Source organism: Hemibagrus wyckioides, linkage group LG11 (assembly GCF_019097595.1).
Source record: "Hemibagrus wyckioides isolate EC202008001 linkage group LG11, SWU_Hwy_1.0, whole genome shotgun sequence".
Lineage (NCBI taxonomy): Eukaryota > Metazoa > Chordata > Actinopteri > Siluriformes > Bagridae > Hemibagrus > Hemibagrus wyckioides.
The window spans coordinates 15,766,535-15,792,384 of NC_080720.1; the positions used below are offsets into that span (position 1 = coordinate 15,766,535).

Sequence of the window (25,850 nt, forward strand, 5' to 3'; positions counted from 1 at the left end):
TAAAGAAATCAGCCCAAAATATAGACATTTCTTAACAGCAATAATCTTATGTAAATGCCAAAATACTTCATGTGTTCATTTTTGAACGGCAAGCTAACTCTTTTATAGCCATGTCTAGGTTGACAGCTTGGATGAGTCTAGTGCACAGTCCTGCTTCTCACTACACTTCCCATAGTGCATCACAGCATCACGTGAGGTCGAGGATAACGTGCCATTGGGTTTGTATTGTTTAATCCGCCTATGCGAATGGAGTAGAGTGTCCCGTGTCGGAAAGTCACCCCTACTGTTCCAGCAAACTGGTAACATTACAGTAGATCTGATTATTTATTCCTATCAGAGGACATGGGAGGCACTGAAAGTACGGGGAGGAAGGTGTCTTTTGGTCTGAACGAAGACGACAACGTTACTGTTTTGCAAGGAATTAAGGTGAGCGCCGTAATTATTGCCTATAAATTCAAAGACATTTAGCAAGCTAATATGCTGTTGATGTGATGGCTATCATAGCCCCTGGGTCTCTTCTCCTAGCCTTACTGTTTTTAGCTTAGCATGCAGCATTAGCATGACGCCAGGTATGAGGTAATGAGCGAGCTTTCTTCGCGGCAGAGACGTGAACTCGGTCTGTTTAATCGCTCCAGTGTAAAGCTGTATAGAAAAAACGGTGCAGGCTAGCTGCTATAATAAGTCAACGCATCCGCCATGTTGGAAGGGGCTAGGGTCAATGGTGATCGTAAGCCAGTGCAAGGATACGGGTCTGTATGTTTGTAATTTTCATTACATTTTGAACCCATACATATTCCTCTGAAGTTGTTCTCTTGCTACTATAACATCCAAATGCATGAGAGTGCGCAGGAAAAAAATCTAGTTGACGTTGTGAATTGAATCGGAGTAAGATTTGGAAACTTGGAAATTTGCCCTCTTCAAGATGGCGGTGGTTATGACATTTTTGGTTAAGCTACAGTATGAGGTACCTCCTGCCTTTACATATCAGTGGCACTAAAACTAGGTGTTATTTGAAATAATTAAAATGGATGATAGAATTGTTAAAGAAGGTTATTTTCAACGCTAATTCGTTGTTTGGCTGATGATAGCGAGACACGACAATAAGGTTAAAAAAAAAAGATATCACCACAAACTTGCCACAACTATAGTTGCTTCTACTTTAGCATGTTATGCTATTGAAGGCAGAATGTTATTTTATTAAGTATTTTTTCAAGCATTAGTGATGACCATTGTATGCATTTATGTATGAGTTTAATGTAAGGGGAGATAGAGGAGATGGACATGATGAACAGAGTGAAGATTTGGTGTTGGGGGTGGGGGGTGAAATGCAGTACACAGGCGCTGTTACAGTACATTTACTGCTGTTTACTTGTAACATGTGCACAACCAGCTACACTAAAATCCAACACACTATATTGCCAAAAGTTTTGCTACACCACTTCAAATCATTGAATTCAGGTATTCCAATCACTTCCATGGCCACAGGTGTATAAAATCAAGCACCTAGGCATGCAGACTGCTCCTACAAACATTTGTGAAAGAATGGGTCGCTCTCAAGAGCTCAGTGAATTCAAGTCTGGTACCGTGATAGGTTGCCACCTGAGTAATAAGTCCATTCGTGAAATTTCCTACTACTAAATATTCCACCGTCAACTGTTAGTGATATCATAGCAAAGTGGAAGCAATCAGGAACAACAGAAACGCAGCCACAAAGTGGTAGGCCAAGTAAAATGACAGAGCGGGGTCAGTGCATGCTGAGGAGCACAGTGTGCAGAAGTCAACAACTTTCTGCAGAGTCCATAGCTACAGACCTCCAAACTTCGTGTGGCCTTCAGATTAGCTCAAGAACAGTGCTGTAGAGAGCTTCATGGAATGGGTTTTAATGGCCAAGCAGCTGCATCCAAGCCTTACATCAACAAGTGTGATATTGGGCTTGGCCTCTAAGTTCCAGTAAAAGGAATTGTTAATGCTTCAGCAAGACATTTTGGACAATTTCATGCTCCCAACTTTGTGGGAACACTTTAGGGATGACCCCTTCCTGTTCCAACATGACTGTACACCAGTGCACTAAGCAAGGTCTGTAAAGACATGGATGAGCGAGTTTGGTGTGGAGGAACTTCAGAGTCCTGACCTCAACCCCATAAAACACCTTTGGGATGAATTAGAGAGGAGACTGCGAGTTATCCAACATCAATGCCTGACCTCACAAATGTGCCTTTAGTGGAATGGTCCCATAAACATACTCCTAAACCTTGTGGAAAGCCTTCCCAGAAGAGTTGAAGCTGTTATAGCTGCAAAGGATGGGCCAACTCCATATTAAACTCTACGGATTAAGAATGGGATGCCATTAATAATTGCATAATCCAAATAAACTGTTTCTTCATTCCATTTCTGTTATTTGTTGATTGTTTTGTTAGTGTTAATATTGTGGCACAGCGGGTCTGCCTCACAGCTCCTGGGTTCGATCCTGAGTACGATTTACTGCCTGCGCATGTTCTCCATGTGTCTGCTTTCCTCCCACCTATCAAAACATACCAGTGTGTGGATTGGCTTAGATGCATCGCTGTTAGGTGTGAATGTGTTTGTATTATGTATTCCTGCTTCTCACCCAGTGTTACCAGGATAGGCTCCAGATCCAGAGAGAGATTGTGTTAATATGACTAAAAAGTGTCAGGAGTCAAATTAGCTCATTTCTTTTACTTCTATCTGGCACAGAATCTTCTCTATAATATTCTGCCTCTCCTGTTTAGCATGCATTTAACTTCTTTTTGGTTTTACAGATTATTTGTGTTTGGTCTTGCCAATTCTCACCCCTCTATCACACTGCAGCTACCACCTGAGGAGGATGGGGCAAGTCTGTGCTTCTTTCAAGACATGTGAAGGAAAGCTCTGCTGCTCATTTTATTATCGTTCTCAGTTTGCAGAAAATAAATAAAAGACACATATCTCTTTTGTGAATCTCTATTTTCACATTTTCTGGATTTCACAGGTGGTGCTACATTTATATTCCTCACTACAGTTCTTCGAAAATGTAATATTGTCTGTTTTCGGTGTAGTGATGGTCGTATTCCTGATCACTTTGATCGTCAATCATAACTTGACTGCACACACCACACTTCTTCAGAGTTTGAGCTTGTTTAATTGATTCACTGGATGATTAATTCGTTCATTCGTTCTTCTGCAGTAGCCGGCTTTATCCTGATGAGGGTCACAGTCGAGGTAGAGCCTATTCCTGGAACACTGGACACGAGACAGGAATGCACCCTGATGCACTGGTTCATCTCAGGGCATTACACACACACATATAGTCACACACTCATTCACACTTAGACAGTCCACCTACAGGCCAAATACTTGAGGGTGAGAGAAACCCACACAGACACAGTGAAAACATGCAAAACTCATATCGAAGAACATAATCGTGTTGTTTGGTTTAAGCCACAAGAGCCAGTTATAGATAATTATAGCTCATTTCTTAATATAATCTTATTAAAGGTTTAAAAAGTGCAAGCAGTAAATCAGTACCTATAGCTGTAAAATAAAAACAGAGCCAAATAATGTGTGATTACGAAGGAGAAAGACAGCAAAAGACCTACATTTGGTGGTCAATCAAAGCAGTATATTATGGTTAAATTAACACAGTTAATCCATATAATTGTAAAATGTGATAAATTGTGAGAAGGAAAACAAACAATTAATACATACAAAAAATAAATGAATTAATGATGAAAAGAGGATGTTAATAGAAAGCACAAATTAGGACAATTACACCAATAATGAACACTAAATTAGTATATAAATGAGTCAAACGATTCATCAAAACTATATAAGCCAAAGAAGGAAGTTAGTGCAGTTTAGAAGTGTCTCTCATTAACACTGACGTTAATTAAAAGCAAGTGTATGCCGTGAGCTGAATGAGAAAATGTGCAGTAGCCGCACAGCCTCATTCTGTCATTCTGTCAGAGCGGGATTTTATAACAGAAAACCACTATCTGCTTGTTTTGTTTCGTTTCTGAAACACGGCGGTGGAGCAGGCTGTCACCTGAGAATCTGTGAGTAGAGAAAGGGAGAGGTTTTAAAGGGCTTTCTGTAACACACTTTTGAACAGATCCATTAAAAAGTCTGAAAATTGATTTCTAAAATTCCCCGCGTAGCCAATACAATTGAGCAAGAGCTGGCGTGACACAGACTTCCTCTTGTTTTGCTCAAGACTTTCTTCATCAACTAATCTATCAGATAGATTTTTGGAGAGACCTACATAGAGAGATTAAAGTAATTGAGTCAGTGATTAATGACAGGGACGTCCAGCCAGAGACCACAAAGGGTCATACTGTAAGTCAGTGAACCAATGGCTTTATTAACTTTATTGAACATGTGCAGTCTCGTGTAGTCCTGTGCAGTCTCGTGCAGTCTCGTGTAGTCCTGTGCAGTCTCGTGTAGTCCTGCGCAGTCTCGTGTAGTCCTGCGCAGTCTCGTGTAGTCCTGCGCAGTCTCGTGTAGTCCTGCGCAGTCTCGTGTAGTCCTGCGCAGTCTCGTGCAGTCTCGTGCAGTCCTGTGCAGTCTCGTGCAGTCCTGTGCAGTCTCGTGCAGTCCTGTGCAGTCTCGTGCAGTCCTGTGTAGTCCTGCGCAGTCTCGTGTGGTCCTGCGCAGTCTCGTGTGGTCCTGCGCAGTCTCGTGTGGTCCTGCGCAGTCTCGTGTGGTCCTGCGCAGTCTCGTGTGGTCCTGCGCAGTCTCGTGTGGTCCTGCGCAGTCTCGTGTGGTCCCGCGCAGTCTCGTGTGGTCCCGTGCAAACTTGTGTGGTCCTGCGCACTCCCGTGCAAACTTGTGTGGTCCTGCGCACTCCCGTGCAAACTTGTGTAGTCCTGCGCACTCCCGTGCAAACTTGTGTAGTCCTGCGCACTCCCGTGCAAACTTGTGTAGTCCTGCGCACTCCCGTGCAAACTTGTGTAGTCCTGCGCACTCCCGTGCAAACTTGTGTAGTCCTGCGCAGTCCCGTGTAGTCCTGCGCAGTCCCGTGTAGTCCTGCGCAGTCCCGTGTAGTCCTGCGCAGTCCCGTGTAGTCCTGCGCAGTCCCGTGCAAACTTGTGTAGTCCTGCGCAGTCCTGCGCAGTCCTGTGCAGTCTCGTGTAGTCCTGTGCAGTCCCGTGTAGTCCTTTGCAGTCCCGTGTAGTCCTTTGCAGTCCCGTGTAGTCCTTTGCAGTCCCGTGTAGTCCTTTGCAGTCCCGTGTAGTCCTTTGCAGTCCCGTGCAGTCCTTTGCAGTCCCGTGCAGTCCCGTGCAGTCCTTTGCAGTCCCGTGCAGTCCCGTGCAGTCCCGTGCAGTCCCGTGTAGACTTGTGTAGTCCTGTGCAGTCCTGTGCAGTCTCGTGTAGTCCTGTGCAGTCTCGTGTAGTCCTGTGCAGTCTCGTGTAGGCCTGAACATACATTGACCTTTTCTAGCTGCTTTGTTCTGATTTAACAAGCAAATATATCTGCATGTTGAGCATCTAAAGCAAGTGCTAAAGTGTTAACAGCATTTAAAGGTAACTTTAAAGGTTTACTGCTGATGGAGTGAGCAGAAACTCTTAGTTTAGGAGAACGTTCAGAGTTTGAGTTTTTGTTCCCCTTAGTTAGAGGTTGAAAGTAACATTATTCCAGGGTCACTGGGCATGAAGCAGATGCACACTGGATGTGATGCCAGTACATTGCATCATACACACACACACACACACACACTTTCCTGCACTTGTTCACATGTAGGAGAAATTTGGAGAAGCCAGTCCACATATCAGCATGCTTTTGGGAAGAAGCCGGAGGAGTGCAGTGCCTCCACATGACCGTATCACTCAGGATCATGACAGCTCAGGGTTGGATCGGAGAACCTGGAGCCATGAGGCAATAACGTTGCCCAAATAATGAATACAAAAAAGACAATGATTTATCCTAGAAAAAGAAAGAAATAACAGTTAAACCGCTGAATTACGACACTAAAGGCAAGTGTCAGGTGAAAAAGGTGACCCGGTGGTGCACTGGGTATTCCTCCTCCCACAAATCAGTAGGTGGATTAGCTTTGCTAGATTGCTCCTGTGTGGATATTCTGTACTGTGATAGACTGCGCTATATTTCCACTTCGAGCCTCTCTCAGGATAGGCTCTGGATGCACCGCAAACCATGAGCAGGATAAAACTGTAACTGAAGATAACTGAAGGTGAATAAATTATTGAATGGAAGATGAAATGAATACGAGTCTCTTTCTATCATGTAATAAATTGTTTTAGTATTTTCATTGGTCATTTTACTCAATTAAAATTGGACTGGCCATCGGGTGAGAGTTACTGGGGCACAGTAATTGAATTGGCAAATTGGCAGTAGGGCTGCTGTTCTCACATAGACTAGACTAAGAGCAGTCGTGTGTGTGTGTGTGTGTGTTGACAGTTGTCTGAAGATGTTCGTCAAAGGATGCGGGAGGCGAGTGAGTCTTCAGAAAAGCCCCAGTCCACAAAAGCAGAGAGTCGTAAGCCTGACTCAGGTATTCACCTCCACCTCACTCCAGACCCTAATTTCTCTCTGTTTATTCACCTAATCTTTCATTCTAATGCTTTAACTGTACATCTGTGTGTCAGACACTCGTCTATACTGAGCAGGTTCTGTCGTGAGAAGATTTTCTTCTTCTCTGCCATTTACTCATAAACCAACAGTGATGAAGAGTGTGCTGCTTCTGTTGTCTCATGTAATGCACTCATGCCATGTTTTACAACTCCAGGGGGACATTCTGCAGCTGGGATGCCAGAGGAACTAAGAAAACGGTCAGTAATATTTACTTGCCCGAGGAGTGACCTGTGTGTCTGTGTGTGTGTGTGTTTGTCTGTGTCTGTGTGTGTGTGTGTGATTGTATGTGTCTGTCTGTGTGTGTATATGTGTTTGTGTGTGTGTGTCTGTCTGTCTGTCGGTGTGTGTGTGTGATTGTATGTGTCTGTGTGTGTGTGAGATTGTATGTGTCTGTCTGTGTGATTGTATGTGTCTGTCTGTGTGTGTATATGTGTCTGTGTGTCTGTTTGTGTGTGTCTGTCTGTGTGAGTGTCTGTATGTGTGTGCATGTGTGTGTGTCTGTCTATATGTGTGTTTGTTTGTGTGTGTCTGTCTGTGTGATTGTATGTGTCTGTCTGTGTGATTGTATGTGTCTGTGTGTGTATATGTATCTGTGTGTCTGTTTGTGTGTGTCTGTCTGTGTGAGTGTCTGTATGTGTGTGCATGTGTGTGTGTCTGTCTATATGTGTGTGTGTTTATTTGTGTGTGTGTGTCTCTGTCTCTGTCTGTGTGTCCATCTGTGTGTGTGTGTGTGTGTGTAGTGTTTGAATCATGAACAGGCTCTGGACTGATATGATGTGGCCTGCAGCAGTTTAGGTTGGTTAGATGTTGTGTGTTAGTGTGTAGTGGTTTGATCTCAGCTGTGACAGGATCTAGCAGAGATCTCCAGTAATATAAACGCAAAGCAGCAATAGCTAGATCATTTGTCGATCATATTAAAATCTCCCAGGCATGCTTTGCTTCTTTTGAAATAATTGCCATTATATATTTTCATTTTCTGCTTCAGTTTGCTGCTCGACACTGATATTCCCTGGTGTGGAAAAATGTGTGTCTCAGTCTTCAGTGGTTGAATCTTCTACCTGCTCTGCAGTGCCTTCAGCATATCTTCTCCACTCATTATCAGATAATTGATTCAGGTCATGTTAAGTAAAAATTAGGCCTTTTTTCCCCGCTTGCAAATTTTCCTATTTCCACGCTGAAATGATGGAAATTCAGATGTAAAACCTAGCAGTTTTACTATCCAGTGAGGGATGAAAGTGTGTGTAGCAGTCTGGGAAAACTCACATGTGTCTGTAGCTGAATTCTGGCAAACAGCCAGAGAAAAAAAAGACAGGAACATATGCTTTTGCTGCTTATACTGTAACTGATATAGCTGTTTCTTGCTTTCCTGAAGAAATCATAAACATATTTCACAAAAACTACCTGAAACTTACTTTAGTTAACTTTTTTTTTACTCAAATATAAAACAGTTGGTCTGTTTAAAGACGTCTAAGACTTTACTAGTTATGTGTGCTTTCCGCATACAGTGAACACCAATTTTTCCCTATTAAATCATTTCCCCAATTTTACTTTTGGAGTAACCAAATACACTATATGGCTAAAAAGTGTGTAGACACCTAACTATTACACCCATATGTGCTTGTTGAACATCTCATTTCACATTTGCTGTTATAATAACCTCCACTGTTCTGGGAATTAGTGAGGAACAGTGACTGATATCGGGTGAGAAGTCCTGGGTCACAGTCAGTGTTCCAGTTCATCTCAAAGCTGTTCAGTGGGATTGAGGGGTCAGGGCTCTGTGGAGGACACTCAAGTTTTTCCACTTTAACTTTGCCAAAAACATGTCTTCAGAGCTTGCTTTGTGCACAGAGGCTTTGTCATGCTGGAACATTTATGGCCCCTTAGTTCCAGTGAAGAGAAATCTTATGCTACAGCATACAAAGACTTTCTATACAATTGTGTGCTTAAAACCTAAGGGTAACAGTTTAAGGAAGGCTTACATTAGGGTATAATGTTCAGATACTTTTGGTGTACAGCGTATTGAAAAATTAAAAAGCTTCGAAACACTCTCTCTCGCTGTCTCTCACACTAGATACACCGATCAGCCATAACATTATGAACAGTGAGAGGTGAAGTGTATAACACTGATTATCTCCTCGTCATGGCACCTGTTAGTGGGTGGGATATATTAGGCAGGAAGTAAATGTTTTGTCCTCAAAGTTGATGTGTTAGAAGCAGGAAAAATGGGCAAGCGTAAGGATTTGAGCGAGTTTGACAAGGGCCAGATTGTGATGGCTAGACGACTGGATCTCCAAAACTGCGGGGTGTTCCTGGTCTGCAGTGGTCAGTATCTATCAAAAGTGGCCCAAGGAAGGAACAGTGGTGAACCGGCGACAGGGTCATGGATGGCCAAGACTCATTGATGCACGTGGGGAGTGAAGGCTGGCCCGTGTGATCCGATCTAACAGATGCCCTACTGTTGCTGAAATTGCTGAAGAAGTTAATGCTGGTTCTGATAGAAAGGTGTCAGAATACACAGTGAATGAATTATGTTAATATATTTGACTGTATTTTTTTTTTTTTTTTAAATTGTCTGACATGCAAATCACTGTCTTCACTAACAACTAAGAAACTGTAGCTTTCTGCTTGTTAGGCTTCTGTAGACATGCCATGGAACCTGAAAAGCACTAATTATGATCAGTGCATGTTAATCTAATATAATGGATGTAGGAAATCTGGAGTATAATTTCTCTGTGGACTGTGCCTGTTTAAAAGTTTGGACCTAACCATAATGCAGTAAATCCTGTCTGTGCATTTTATAGAGTCCCTAGTGGAAAATGACTGACTCCTATTTGAAACGTGCTCCGTTTTCTGAAATCCTGCACCAGCGTTACTACATCTCTGAATAATAATAAAAAAAAAAAAGCCTCATGGATCTCACTTCTAGTTAGTAATGTGTCCCAGTAGTCCTGTAACAGAGAGACCTGCAAAACAGAGGCCATGCAGTAAACAATTAGCACACAAAGAGGGCAGCCAGGCAAATGTTGTTTAGCCATAAGATGTTGTTTCTGTTTAACCTCTCTACGCTGTAAGGTGTTCAGTCCCACTGCATAGCTGTGCAAAAATAAACAGGAATAAATCCTTCCAATTAGATTTTAAAACTAACAGCACTCTTATGCTATCTTCCCAAGTCTTGGTATGGTATCCAAATTGTATGGTATAGCATGGGTTGCATCTAGGGTACTTGGCTAGACCAATTAAATGTTATAGTATCCAGTTCTCTTTGTTGGAGCTGAGCCAGGTAGTGAAGCATGTCAGGAGATTTCAGGATTAGTTCCCAGAACCTTGAGAACCTTGAAGTGTGTTGCTATCCCATGTAGAATTTTACTCTGTAATGAAGTGGTTATGTGGTGTGTGTGTGTGTGTATGTGTGTGTGTGTGGGCTGCAGGTTCGAGCTGGAGCAGGCTCTGCTGCGGGAGGAGTTGGCACGTATCACCCGCAGAGAGAAAGCGTCTGTGGGAGACGATGTGAACCCTGCTGTTCTCCAAGAAAGAGTCAGAGCCGAAGAGGAGCAGAAGAATGTGCAGAACTTGGTAAGACAGACACGCATACACACAGCTCACTTTGTTTGAACCAAGTTAAAAATACATGAGAACATCCTCCAGTGGTCAGCCGAGCTCGCAAGGCTTTCTTTCGCTGTTTTTTTCCTTCTTCTTCTTCTTCTTCTTATCTGTCTGTCTGCCTGTATTTCTGTCGTTCAATGTGCATCTGTGTTTCTCTGCCCACTGAAAATTGATTTGCTTCATGTTGTTGTTCTCTGCCTGGTGTTTTAAGTGAGCGTAATGGTTATTGAGTGCAGGACATTTCTTCCTATCCTCGAGTTTGTCCGCTATAATGGTGCAGGATTGTAATGAGGCTATTCACGGCGGTTGATTACATTAGCTTGCTCATCCACAGACAGGGCTGTCAATACTAGTTAATGTTTACATTTGGAGCAGAACTGCTGCTCATGTGGTCATATTATCTGCTGCTGAGATATTTCCATCCATGACCAGCTGTAACAGAGAAACTTTGGGACCAGCTTGAAGCCTGATCAGATTGCCTCAGTGTTCCTGTTGTATGGTCAGGGTGTGTCACTCTCTGTTCTACTTACCACTAGATGGCAGCAGAAGCATTCAATTTTTTCTTTCTCCCACACTGTGTTTCCGAGTGGTGGAATGTAAAGGAGTGGTCCATAACTGCAAAACTGTATGTACATCATGCAACTGGAATTTATATTGGGTTGGATTAGAGATTACGTTGTACTGAATAAACAGGCAGGCCAAATGTGGAACTAATTACAGGATCGGCTTTCGTTTCAAATTTCACAGTGATATTTAGTAGGTTTCCTTTCAGGATTAAATAAAGAGAGGATGAGGGATAGGATAGGGCACGGTTCACAGCACCATTCACATCATCTGCTGATAATAAATAATATTTAACATCAAACTTTACTGCTGGATCTTTGTTCAGGCAAAAAAAAAACAAAACATCTGAATAGAACAAAAAGGAACCAGTGGCTTCTTGACATCGTATCAAGCTGAGATGCTTGAATTGCACACACACAAAAAAAGCCATTAAATCCATACAAATATCCAGAATACAATAAAGTTGTGGACAACAATCGATCAGGGACAACAAAGACAACATTGAAATTTTTCTCTGAGGTTGTCATGGTTACAGGCGATATTCAAGGCTGTCACGACAGGGGAACTGACTCTGTTTACCTGTCTTCACAGGCAGTGCTCTTTCCACCTCTTCCTGCCTGCTGTAGTGTAGCAATACAACGCGGTTTCACACTTACCTTTATTAGTATGCTAAATACAGTGGTCACTTCCAAACACTGACTGTTATGAACCTGAAGCTGTTAGACAGGAGACTATAGTAAGTAGCCAGTGATGTTCTTGCTGAAAATTCCTGATTAAAAAAATGCTATGTTGCAGCAGCATTAGTCTTTCCTTTTTTAAATCCAGGGCAGGCTCACCTCCTGAGAGGTAATCTAGCTACCTGGTGGTCTTTGAATGTCACAGATATTTTGCTTACCTCTTTTTTTAGCCTTATTTCTCATTAACTGTCTTGTGTTAGGAGGCGAGATGATTTCCACTCATTTTCTTTCCGCAACTATAAGGATATGGATTTTAACTAGAGATGGTATGATACTACCCATTATACTCTACTAAATTTTCAATATTATTTAGAAAGCCCTTAGCAATATACGTTTACATACAGCAGATTTACAGAAATCCAGTGATGGTGGCAAGGAAAAACTCCCTGAGACTTGAGAGAGATCATTCAAAAGTGAATCTTCCTCACTGAATACTGGGATTATAAATCCTCACTCGTCTACATTTATATACTCAAAAGCTAAGCCAATCAGCGCTAAGGAAAAGATGTTGAGTATAAGCATCATGTTTACGGTATGTTTACACGCAACAAATTAATCCAGTACAATTCGGATTAATGGCTGAATCAGATTGAAAAGATTTCATGAAAGCACGTCAAATGATCAGAATTTCGATCAGGTTTGAAAGGGAGACTGTAGATCTGAAATAATAAGATATAATTCCACTTCTCTGGGAAAAATAAATAGCCCTGTAAACGAATATTTGAATCGGATTGCAACGCTTAGGGTACATATAAACAATACTTTCTGGACTATGCAGTAATCAGATTGAATTTATCCAGACTGATGAAAATAGGTGCATGTAAACATCCCTAGAGTCTTTATGATTGCAGCAGCACTTGGTAGGTAAGTCTACAGTATCCGAGTGAGATTATTCACTGAAGGACGGATGAGACATAAACTCTTCCAGTATTTCAGATATTTTAATGAAATATTTTTTATTCACATATTTCTATAGTTCTCCTGCTGGGTAGTTGAGGTATTATGTTTTCAGTAGAGGTGGTTGCATGTTTGTAGGATTTATATGGAATTATATAAATCATATGCAATCATCATCTGAACTGATAAAATTGATCTAAACAGGTTCAAGGTCACAGCAAGGTCAAATATCTGGTGTTTCATCAATAGCGTCTTTCATGTTTGTCACATAGAGATGTTATTACACGTTCTTATACGGGAGCTCAAAACCCGTTTTTTTTGGCTCTCTACGTTTTTTTGATGATCTGTCCATCTGCGGCCAGTAGGAAATTCCTGTTGTTCCAATATTTCAGAAATAAGTGCTTATATGTAGGATTTGTGTGGACTTATTCCTGATACCACCAGATGAACTGATTTATTCAGATAAGCTATTTACAAAATCACAGGTGCAAATGTGTGGACACCAGCCAATTTCAAATATTAAGAGCAATCAGATTTAAGCATTGAACATTGGTGAAATATTTAATCAAGTCAAAATGTATGCAGTATGGGGAAAACACTACTTTCTGACGTTTCCCATGAAAATACATGCACTATATTGCCAAATGTTTTTGGACACCCGTCCAAATCATTGGATTCAGGGGTTGGGCTCGGCCCCTTAGTTCTATTGAAAGGAACTTTTAATGCTTCAGCATACCAAGACATTTCGGACAATTTCATGCTCCCAACTTTGTGGGAACACTTTGGGGATGACCCCTTCCTGTTCCAACATGACTGCACACCAGTGCACAAAGCAAGGTCCATAAAGACATGGATGAGAGAGTTTGGTGTGGAGGAACCTGACTGGCCTGCACAGAGTCCTGACCTCAACTTGATAGATCACCTTTGGGATGAATTAGAGAGGAGACTGTGAACCAGGCACTTCTCGTCCAACATCAGTGCCTGACCTCACAAATGCTCTTTTAGAGGAATGGTCAAATATTCCCATAAACACACTCCTAAACTTTGTGGAAAGCTTTCCCAGAACAGTTGAAGCTGTTATAGCTGCAAAGGGCAGAGCAACTCCATACTACATTCATGTGCATGTAAAGGCAGACGTCCCAAAACTTTGTGCATCATTGTGTATAATATCATATGTTAGCTTGTTACAGAATTAGATCTGATTCATTCTTAGAATTTTCTGCTGATATTTCTGTTACACAGATATCAATAATGTCATCTTTAAATTGAACTTGAATTCTAAACTGGTTTTCAGATCAATTTTACAAGCAAAATCCACCAAAGCACTACATTAAAGAGGTAGAAGATATAAATGTCTTGAGCAAATTCCTTCCCCAGCCAGAATCCCGTATAAACCTATCATAATAAGATTCTGTTAAAAGTGAAATGTAGTGTGACTTAAAGATTCTCTTTCCACTCTACCTAATCTCTGTCTTTTCCCTTTCTCGCACACCTTACGTCACGTTTCCACTCCTATCCAATTTTTCTGTCTTTTGCAGATTTCCCCTTGCTCCTTTCAGTTTGAAATGTTTCCACTTTTATCCATCTTCCTTTAGTCTTATGTTTTTCTCTTCAGCCTTCTATATGAGAATGAGGAATGAGAGTCTGGGGTTTAAGTTTACATATTTATGTAACACATTGCATAGTTTACATAATGTATAAGTATAGATCTTTATGAATGGCATTAAATGCAGTGATTCCATACAAGAAGTGGCCAACCCCCCACCCCCCACCCCCAACACACACACACACACAAATTGACCAAGAAACAATGGTGTAAGGAGAGACAGAAACAGAGGGGAGGACGGAAATAGAGACAGAGCAAAGGGTAAGGTGTTGATGAGATTTAAATGCATGCAAAGAGAAGGATTTTACCATGCCCGCCGATGCTTCACTTGTTAGCTGTGAGTCAGAGAGAGAGAGAGAGAGAGAGAGAGAGATTGCTCCAGGCAAGAGACAGAGAACTGAGAACGTGCTGCCTATCAACTGCAGAAATTCCACAGAGAGACAGAGCGAGAGAGACAGAGACTGAGACAAGCACCCAGACCAAGTGGAGAAATAATTCTACAGAAACTTTACAATGCTGTTAAAATTCTGTATTGCATCAGGACTCACTGGTTCTGTCCTTGCTCTACTCCATCTCTCTCTCTGTCTCTCTGTCTCTCTCTCTCTCTCTCTCTCTCTCTCATTGTCTCTTCAGTGAAGGTAGTCTAGACTGAGCTGAACAGCCTACCTGAGGTAACTTCCTGTTCTCTGTCTCTGGATCTAAAACACACATGCTGTGATAGCACTAGTATCAGTCAGTACATTTTTCACACTCCTTTAACTGAACTTCTCCAGGTGTCTTAAAGGAACACGCACCTGCAGCTCCTGTATATAGAGGTGCATAAATGTCTTAAGCAATATGGTAACACTGCTGCTAATGTTCTGGTAGTTTCTCTCTCTCGCTCTCGCTCTCGCTCACTCTCACTCTCTCTCTCTCTCTTCCCCTCCTATGTGTTGATATGGCTTTAGCACCGCAAAATGAACGTGTAAGTAACGCTTGCTGCATATCTGTGTGCTGAAATCTCAAATGCTATTAGATTTAATGTTATATTGTAATACTGCTAATCCTTTCACTAGAATCGCTGTGGGATTTTTTTTTTTTTTTTTTTTTACCGGGGATGATAAGCCTAGCCGGTCTGTGTCTGCCGAAGAATCTCTTTCGTGCAGATTACATTATGTTCTGCTATTTATTAGAGCAGAGAAAGCTGGGGATCTGCCCTTTTAATCATGAAGGGATAACTCAGACGCTCCATTTAACCCTTTTATTTTCTTCATGATGAATTTCACACAGCCCAGCAGCTATATTAGCACAATAATACCAAATTAGCACCTAACCCAACCTCATCCTCTTTTCTTCTTTTCTCTGTCTCTCTTTCCCTTTTCTTCACCCTATGTATCTTTTCCCAATATCTCCTTCCTTTTCTTTTTTTTTTGTTTCTGGCTCTATTCCTCTTCTCTTTTTTCTCCCTTGTTGTCCTCTTACACTTCAATATCCCTCTTTTTTTTTCCCTCTGTCCCATTTTTTTATCCTCTCAACCTCCCCTCCCCTTGCTTTTTCACAGCAGCCAGCTGAGCTGAACGCTTGGGTAAGCAGAAGCTGCTCCCTGTTAATCTTACTTTTCTCTCTCTTTATTCAAATGGCGTGTTTTCATTGTGCATTATAACAGAATGGAAGTGTGAGCGTGTGTACACACACACACACACACAGACACACACGTACACTCACACACAGATGACACCTCCATCACAACACTTTTGGAGCTATTCAGCTAGAAAATTGCACATCATCTGCGTAGTAGAGTGAATGGAACCTTCCTGCCAACAAACACTAACTGAATGAAGAAAAATGAGCAGTATGATTACACTGTATGTAATTATGTGTGCATCTGTAAGCTAATGTGTGTGTGTGTGTGTCTGTGTCTGTGTGTGTGTGGCCTCTAAAAGCAAGCCCATTGTGTGCCATTTCATTTATGTGTCATACCAGGTGGACAGGTGTAATGTCTTCACATATTTCCATTGCATAAGTTAAGGGTGAGCATCAGGGGGAAGAAAAAGATCAAGAAAAGGGAGAAATGTGGTCCAGAATAAGGATTAGATCTAATTTGGCCCTGTCATCCTAGGCCCCTGTTCTAATTCTCCCCCAGACAAGAATTATGCACTCACTCTGTCTCACTTATAGGGTGCATGGCTTAACTTCTCCAAACAAGAAAGCTCTCTTTCTCTCTCTCTCTCTATTTTATCTCTCTCTGTAGAATTGTCTTTTCCGCCCATGTTCAGGTTATCCATTTTAATCATTTCTCCTCTTCTTCTTTTTTTTCTTCCGTCCTGCTCTCCCTTTGCATGCTGCAAAGCGCTTTGTGTGCTTAATGGCTTTTTAAAGGCAGCTTCAGTCATTGTGTGTGTCTCTTTCTCTCTCAGGTACATCTACGTTCATACTTCAGCTGCTCACCGTGTAGGATGGCAGTTCCACGTAAATGCACAGAGCATGTAGTTTATTTCTGTATCGGTGCTGCTGTGAGACCAGATTCACTTGCGCACACCGCTTACTCCATGAGCCCCTCAGATCAACTGTGACCATAACATGTCTGCTAACATCTCACCTATTACGCTACAAAAACACTATTCATCACCTGCAAGGCCCCAAACATGCTCCTCAAGCCTCTTTCACACTACATTTGATTTGCTAGTTGAACTGTCCAAATATTGGTGAGGAAGTTGTATTAATTTCAAGTCCGGACTGAGTGACATTGCAGAACATTGCAGGAAGTCATGCGGAGTGAAAGGTGCAAGCAGGAATTTGAGGTAGTAATTAGAGCTGGGGCACAAGATCACGTTGGAATTCTGAAAAGCTCCATGGACTACAACTCTGTTTAAATGGGAAATGTCAGCAGAAGTGAGATTACACACTTGTAAGTGTCTTTATCTACGTCTCATTGGCTCGCTCTCTTTCTCTCTTTCTTTTTCTCTCACTGTCTCTCCAAGGCCAAGCAGCTAGCGAGGAAAGACGCTGAACTGAAGCATCTGGCTGCATTCTACAAAGAGCAACTGCAGCTCATGGAGAATAAGGTAACACACTCGCACGCACGCACACACACACACACACACACACGCAAACAGATCAGGGGTGTAACCAGCCTACATAAAGGGGAGGATTTGTTTTTCCAAAACGAGCCTTTTCATTACAAGCACGTTGTCACAAACGTGAGGCGAAATATGCATTCAGCGAGCGTATTTTATTAAAGTTTTTAACTCATTCTGCATTCCTGAAGCCAAAACGATAAACAAGAAGAGAGTCAACAACCAGTACCAGACTACTAATTCTATCCAATAGGTAGAAACAAGGAAACAGGCGATAACAAAAGAAGGAACACGCTAATGATACGGCTTGAAATTGCACGCTGCAGGAATGTCAAGACGGTGCAGGGAAGGGCTAGTCTAACACAACTTGCATACATTACGCTGAAAAACAAGTGAAGCTAATAGAAACTAATAGGTGTGGTGGAGTGCTAAAAACAGCCAGGACCTTTGAACATCATGGATCTGGATTTTATCCTGGTTTTAAAAAAAATCTGAAATTTGATAGCAGCATTTCATATTAGTACGCAAATTGGCTCATTCCATATGAACATCCAGTTTCGTTCCATGAATTTTTAGGTGGTTTATGATTAAGATGGCTGTTCATGTCAAAAATCAGTATTGTTATTAAACACTGCCAAGTTCAGCATTCATAAACCATTATTCATACAATAATCTTCTTCTGTCCTGCTTAGTTAGTGATCATGGTCCCTGTGCATTCCTGCTATATTTCATGTCGCACGTTTATTTAACGTTGTATGCCATTCATGAGCAAACAGCATGTCATTCCCATGTATACACTACCAGTCAAAAGTTTGGACACACCTTTTAATTCAACGTTTTTTGTTGAGGGATTTATTTTCTACATTCTAGAACAATACTGGAGATTTCAAAACTATGAAATCACACACATGGACTTAAGTAATCCATATGTAATGACAACAAACAACAGTCAGTTGTTGTTTTAAGACACGAAGGTCAGGTGTTCTGGAATAGTTCTTGCAAGAACAGTATTGTCAAGTGCATTTGCAAAACCCATCAAGCACCATGAATAAAATGGCTCACATGAAGACCATCCCAGTAAAGCAAGACCAAAATTTACCTCTGCTGCAGAGAAGTTCATTTAGAGTTACCAGCCTCAGAAATCACCAATTAACAGCACCTCAGATTAGAGCCGTTATGAAGGCTTTACAGAGCATCAGTAGCAGACATATCTCAATATCAACTGTTCAAAGGACATTATTGTGTATTTCAGCCGCCTTCAGCATTGTTTTACAATGTAGAAAGAAACAACCATCAGGAAAGACCATGGAATTAGAAGATGTGTCCAAACTTTTGACTGGTAGTGTACGAGCTGTATAGAGGACTGACTATAAAAACATTTGACTTGTATTTACCCACTGGGAGGGAATTCAGTTGCCAAAAGTAGCTTGGAGAGACAAACACCTCTTACACTGGAACATTGTGGCTAAAATGAATCAGACCTGCTGAAGTGGTTTGAGTGATCAGACTTAAATGGCGGACAGTTGCATTTTTCATTTCATTATGTACACGATTTCTGTCTGAATATAATCCTGGTCCTAAAGATGTGTGAAATGACAGAGTGCAGTCTTGTATGATTTGAGATGGTGAGCTAACCACCTGTCAACAGCTAATAAAAAGCTACTGAACCTAGCAAGCAAACTGTTTTTGAAATCTCTCACCTCCTCCATGATCGTAAGCTGGTAATACAGAACAGCTGCTTTATACCGTGGGGAAAATAAATCTGACCGGGCTAAGTTTTCTTTTCTGCTGCTCTCTGTGACCTGGCATGTGGTCAATGTCCTTTATGCTGCCTGCTAGTTTCTAACATCACCACCACAGAAACCAAATCACCTGACTCTACATAGTTTTAATAATAATCGGTTCTTGGCTCATGTTTTTTCATTCATTCATTGTATGGGATAATAAAAAAAAGAAAGCTATTTCAGTCACTAAATCATACATGTACAATAATACCTAAACATGCTTACGTTCTTATATCCTTCATGTGCCTACAAATGTAAACGCACACTTACAAACACACAAGAATTTCTGGCTTTATTTCTAACTTGACGACTAATAACATAATCAATATTCTGCGTCCTACATCCTGTTATAATATCCTTGCCCTAAATGTGATGTAGAAGAGCGTTGGGCACAATAAGTTATGATACCTGAAGACATTTTTTTTTTTTTACAATAAGCCAATATTTCTTAACTGTGAAAAAGCTATTTAAGCTATTAAAACTAAAAAAGAGGAAATAAAGGGCAAACTGTTTTGAAATTCTTACCATTTTAAATTTTAAAGATTCAGCATGAAATTTTAACATCAAATAACCGGTTTCCAGCCAGAGTTTCTTTCTTTCTTTCTTTCTTTCTTTCTTTCTTTCTTTCTTTCTTTCTTTCTTTCTTTCTTTCTTTCTTTCTTTCTTTCTTTCTTTCCTTCTTTCCTTCTTTCCTTCTTTCCTTCTTTCCTTCTTTCTTTCTGGTAAGTGTTTTATTTTTTATTTTTTCTAAGATGGTGAGTTCAGATCACAGCACCACCAAGCTGCCACTACTGGGCCCTTGAGCAAGACCCTTAACCTTCAACTGTTTAGTTGTATAAATGTGATAAATATAAGTTGTTCTTTTTAACCTTTTTAAACTTTCGGGTAATACCACACAAACGTGTAGATGGAAAAGATTTCTGAAGATAATCTTTTATCTGTGTACCAGCTTGTTGTTGTGACTGGGACATTTATAAGAGTTCATTTTAATATTCTGTATTGCTATGCTGGAAGCCAGGCTGTAGTAGCTGTGCTCGAGGATCTACTTTGTAATTATATCTAGTCAAGCTACAGGCTGCTCAACTTATAAAGTAGTAAGCTTTAAGATACCGAAAAAAGGTATGAAGCTAATTGAGGAAACTGAGGAAAATCCACAGTGAAAATCTACAATGTTTACTGTATTGTGCCGTTATGTTATACTCTGTATCTTATACAGAGTAAGCTTTTAAAGGAGATTTTATTTTATTTGGAAACAAGTCTTTGTAGGAAGCAGCTAACGTCACTTAACAGCAACGATGCAAAAAAAAAAAAAAGAAACAAACAATGGATTGCTTGTTTCTGGAAAAGTCTAGCTACATTTAAAAGTATGTTACGTAAATAAAAGTTCCTTACGAAAGGAATCAGTATAACACCCATGTGAATTTTGGGTATTTGCTCCAATAGAATTATTGTTATATAATAATGTTTGATGCTTTTTTGAAGTGAAGTTCTGTTGAATTATTTTGATAAATATTATGAATTGAATGGTGGCTTAGTGGTTAGCACTGTTGCCTTACAGCAAGAAGGTCCTGGGTTCGAATCCCGGGTTTGAACAGGCAGGGGTCTTTCTGTGTGGAGTTTACTCCGGGTACTCCGGTTACCTCCCACAGTCCAAACACATGTACATATGGATGGATGAATTGGTTCATCATATTAATTCAACAGACAATACTCTTGATCTTGATCTCTATCCCTATCACTTATTGATTTAAGCTAGGTAATCAAGAACAATAACAACAAAAAAGATAGCAGTAATGTGTAACTTTAAACCAGTCTTGCATATTATCAATATTCTCATTTTCAGTTTTCAACACTAGAGTGCCACTTTTTCATGCTCATAATCATTGATAAACGCAGCCATGGATGTCTGATTGTCTTATTTTCATCCTCTTTAGCTGCAGTGAGATGCTGTTTTTCAGTCCCTCCAGGAATTCCAGGTTGTTTTTTCTTTGTATTTTGTGGTTGTGTCGGCCAAAGATGTTTGATTTTGCTGCAGCTTTTTTTTAAAAATTGTGAATTTTTTTTTTGTGGCAAAAGTACAAGCACAGGATTCTTCTTTTAAACTCCTACCAGTGATAACACACAGGTTATTACTTTCTAATGTAGCTATACTCAAATTTGTTGCACGTGAATGAAAGACTGCTTTGGCTGTTGTGTTGTGATGATGTCATACAGCAGGTCCTGCCCCAGATCTGCAGAAAATCTGCTGTAATTTTGAAAAATTGCAAGCTCCTTTAAATATCATAGAGTTTGCTTGATTTTAAGATCACATAATCACAGAATCCTGGAGGGATTCTGCTTATTATCCAGACAGGTCCATGTGAACCTTTGTGCCTTCTAGACTAATTAAAAATATCGAACAGGGTCTGACCACATTGGTTTGTTTGATTCTAATAATATTGATCTGGTTAGGTGAAAAAGAAAAGGTAGACCAATGTTTTTGTCATGCCGCACTGCTACTTACTGAAACAAGTAGCTGGTTAATGGAAATATTTATTTATTCATTGCATGGAAATGTACTTATGCTGCTTGTAGTGGAAATACTCCAACACTGAGTTATCTAACTATTTGTGACGTTATGTTCTCAATATTATGATCCGGCCCTACATTTTTTACACTTTAGTGTAAAAAGGCTATATATTTCAAATAAATATAAAGCACCATTTTATGTATATTGCTGATAAGTGTATGCCTTCCACATTCATGTTTTATATGTGTGTAGAGAAGCTTGCACTCATCCACCACATTATAATGAAGACCTGTACACCTGCTCATTCATGCAATTATCCATATCCGTTGCATAAAATCAGGCAGATAAAGGTCAAGATACGAGATGCAGGTACAAGAGCTTCACATCAAACATCAGCATAGAGGAGAAAATGTAACCTCAGTGACATGGGTGTTGGTGCCAGACAAGCTGGTTTTTCTCAAACCGCTGATCTGCTGGGATTTTACACACAACAATCTCTAGAGATTACACCGAATGGTGCCAAAAAAAAAAAAAAAAAAACCCATCCAATTCCGTAGGCGAGAGAAGGCTTTTTTATTTCAGAGTTCAGAAGAGAATGGCTACACTGCTTTGAGCTGAGAGAAAGGCTACAGTAACTCACATAACCACTCTGTACAGTTGTGGTGGTTTGAGAATATGTTGCACAACATGTTGAACCTTGAGGTGGACTTGCTAAAACAGGAGAAGTCCACATCGGGTTTCACTCCTGTCAATCAAGTGCAGGTGTCTGAAACTACTGTAGAGCTTAACAAAACTGGGCAGATGAAGCACTTGGCCTTTTCCAATCTATCTGATTGGATAAATGCATGAATGTGCAGGTGTATAGACATTCCTGATAAGTGCTCAATGAGTGCATATGAGTAGCGTGAAAAGAAAAAGCCAGCAAACTGACATGCTAATTAAAAAAAATAAAAAAAAAAAAAAAAGGATCATGATGACAGATTGCATGGTGTCTTCTATGGATGTAGGAAAATTTAACATATTCAGAGAGACTAATATCATAGCCATCCAAGCTTGTGTGTCTTTAAATCTCTTCTGCCTTATGGCTCTCACCACCATGGCCCAGGTTTGATTCTGAGCCTGGGAATCAATCCAGCCACTAAGGGGTTAAATCTCAGTGCCAGTCCCAAGCCTGAATAAAACAGGAGAGTTGCATCAGGAAAGACATCCTGTACAAAACCTGTGCCAGAATCAAATATGATCCTCTGTGGCGACCCCGAACATGGAGCAGCCGAAGGACAACAGCAGTAACACCAACTCTTCCGCCCTTCCTTACCTATGCCCAGCTGTTTGGCTTTGATGAGACACTGCTTCACCAGTGCTTGAAAACCACTGCATAGCAGCACTCCTTCAAGGAGAAATGTTGAAGAAGACCTTTTTAGACTGCTCTGACCGGTTTGTTTTCTATTTGGCTGCGTTCATACATGTGCGGCTGGACGAAAGCCGGTTGTGGACGTAATCCAATTTGCTCCACTTTGAGGTGCTGTGCTTATCAGTCTTGCTTTACAGAGCGCGGTCCTCGAATAAATACAACCGGAGTCCGAGATGGCGAGAGATGACTCCTGTTGTGCTTTCAAGAAATTAGGGCTGCATAGTGTTTAATGAGTCAGCGGCTGAAAGCCACCGCAGTGATGTTGTTACGAAAGCACTCTTTCAGCGACTCTCTAAGTAAAAGCCCTGACCTTGAGCTGAAGATGTACTTTGTCAACACCCACGTCCTTCGTGCCACTATGAACTTGTAGCGAGAGAGCGAACTGCAGCAGGAGGGAACGGTGGAGAGAGAAAAAAAGGAATCAAGTTAGAGAATGTAAAATAAAAGTGATGCTGTCAGTGCTGGAAGTGGTGAAGGGTCCCTGTGCCAGCGTTACTTCTGGGTCCTACACATTCGCCTCTCCAATTTCAATCTAGACTGCAATGCACACACTTTCAAACACTGGCAAACACTAGCTACACTAACACTAGCTAGCAAACACTAGCTACTTTTATATGAAGGATATTAGTCTGTTAATAATCAGACTGATGGATTAGTTCATGGAGATGAAGAATTCATATGGACATCATTGCAGGAATCCATTAACGCTGTAGAAGACTATCTGAATGAAATTTCTACTGGATAGAATAAACTTGGTTTTCTTATTAACAGAATATAGTATATCTTTCAAAAGGGGATCAGAACCGCAGACATGCTCTGTGTATGTGCAGTTGAGTCTCCGGAAGCTCACACGCTTTGTACTGGTCAGGGCTGCAAGTGTATCTGGAGTCTATACCAGGAACATGAGTGAGAGGCAGGAATACACCCTGGATGGGATGCCAGTCCATCACAGAGCATCAAGCACATACATGTAAACACACTCATTCACACCTAGGGGCAGTTTAACATCAGTGCACAGAAACTCCACACAGACAAATAACCCAAGCTTAGGATAGAACCAGGGAGCCTGAAGCAGGCAGCCATGCCCGTCACCACAATCCGGGGGAAAAAAAACCCTCTTTCTGTTAAATTCTATTAAAAGATAGGTGTGAGGTTGGATTCATAGTTGAATGGGGAAAAGGGAATTTTTTTTTTTTTTTTTTTTTGCAGCTATTGCCAGATAATGGCGTTTAATGTTTTTTAAATATGAGATAAGTAATGAATAATGTGTGCATGTTATTTTCAGCTAGCTCAGAAACATGATGCAGAACGTCAAGCAAATATCAAATACCTGGCAACTCTACTACAGACACAAATTGTTCTTCTTGCTGTCCTTTTAATGAAGCTGAAACAGAAATCATTCAAAACTTGTTAAAAACACAGCAGCTAGAAAGCTGTGATTAAACAGCTACAAAGCTGAGCACTCTGACTGGACTGGAGCTCCTCTCTGTTGCCTCGGTAACGCTGCATCACGCTCGGCGTATGCGCGTATGATGTGGATATAACCAGCCATTGATTACTGACCGTCCAGTTTATGATGCATATAAAACGTTTTACTCAGGATCCTCAATTCCAATGAATTCAGTTCAGTTTCTAAAAATATTTCTATGCAAATACATCCATAGAACTGTAACATAGATGGATAGGATGAGATACCAGACAACATACCACAGTAATCATAGCTGTGCAGTTTTTTAGAGCTGAAGTCTTTAAATAAACAACACATGGACAAATGATGGTAGTAACACCTGCTATAGGAGATATTTTTTGCTATGGCCAGTGAGCACAAAAGCTAGTTACTGAATAACAAAGAAGCTTCATTTGAACAAAGTAGTAATATACATTTCCTCTACCAGGAATAATGTTTTTCTCACATGCAATATTATTAATATTTATAACGATCAACACGGAAAAGGAGAGCAATCAGCACAAATGATTTCCACTATAAACATGGCCTAACACTTCCTACAGCAATTACTAAATAATTCACAGAGATAAAAATGATGACATTAATTACTTTTTAACACCGCAATACCTAAATAACAAGCTAATGGTCAGCTTTGGAAAAACAAAACAAAAAAAAGCACAGCTCTATGAGCTTTGTAAACTATGGCTGTGCTAGCTAACTAGCAAGTGCATGACTAGCTAACCTTCTATTTCTGGTATCCAATGTTACAAACCTCGCGCTCAGGCTGTCAGCGTGATTCTTGGCAGTTTTGTTCATTCTTCTTTGCGCTGTTCGGTATGTTTCATATGGTGCCGAGACTACCTGTCAACCAATCTGTAAAGAAAACATGGAGATGATGGATGATGGAAAACCTGTAGAATTTTTTTAGAAAATATATCCTTGAGTCACTGAACTGCCAAGAATACATTGTTCCTTGTTTTTCCACCATTTGTATTTTCTCCTTGTTTTGTGATATAGGTATGAACGATTTTCAAACTGATGCATTGATAGTAATCTTAACAAACACGAAGCGTTGCGTGCATCAATTACCCTTGCTTTACACTCAAGTTATTTCCAAAAGATGGTAACATGGGCTTTAATGTTTCATTTCCATTTGAGCAGAGCAGCCTGTTAGTCTCTTTACTCTTTCATTAATCTTCATTTATAATGTCAAACACCCCTAACGCAGTGATTTTTACATAAAATATTGACTTGATAGGTATAGCTGAGGCATTTGCATGGTTATAATTTCATTAGTTAGAAATCACAGGATAAAATCAGACAGTGGACGTTGCACATAAACTCATTCCATAAAAAAATCCCAATATTAGCACAATGGGGAAAAAAGGACATATTTATAAAGATTAAAAAAAAAAACAGAGATTAGCTCAGCTTATGGCCATCCTTCAGTAATGTGTCTTTCTTCTGCCAGCTTAAGAGCCGGTTAGCTGTTAAACATTATATAAAGCTGAGTTCTTTTCCTCTATATACGTCTGTGTAAATATTGTACACACAGAAGCAGTGTGAGGCGGTGGATTCACTACACACCAGTGCTGGTTTATTGTGCTGAGACTGAAGAGAAAAGCTGGAGAAAATGGCTCCAACTAAACT

The 25,850-nt window shown here is 40.6% G+C and overlaps 1 protein-coding gene across 2 annotated transcripts in view; it reads left to right on the forward strand.

Moving 5' to 3' along the window:
- The first annotated feature begins 229 nt into the window (after positions 1–229).
- Positions 230–25,850, forward strand: part of chchd6b (coiled-coil-helix-coiled-coil-helix domain containing 6b) — a 45,107-nt gene continuing 19,486 nt past the window's right edge. The window contains exons 1-6 of one of the 2 annotated variants that reach the window (XM_058404149.1): positions 230–426; positions 6,413–6,506; positions 6,741–6,783; positions 10,015–10,159; positions 15,534–15,557; positions 16,954–17,037. In XM_058404149.1, the coding sequence (XP_058260132.1) occupies positions 343–426; positions 6,413–6,506; positions 6,741–6,783; positions 10,015–10,159; positions 15,534–15,557; positions 16,954–17,037 (474 nt within the window). In that variant the 5' untranslated portion in view covers positions 230–342. The remainder of the gene's footprint in view (positions 427–6,412; positions 6,507–6,740; positions 6,784–10,014; positions 10,160–15,533; positions 15,558–16,953; positions 17,038–25,850) is intronic. The other variant, XM_058404150.1, reaches the window with a different exon arrangement.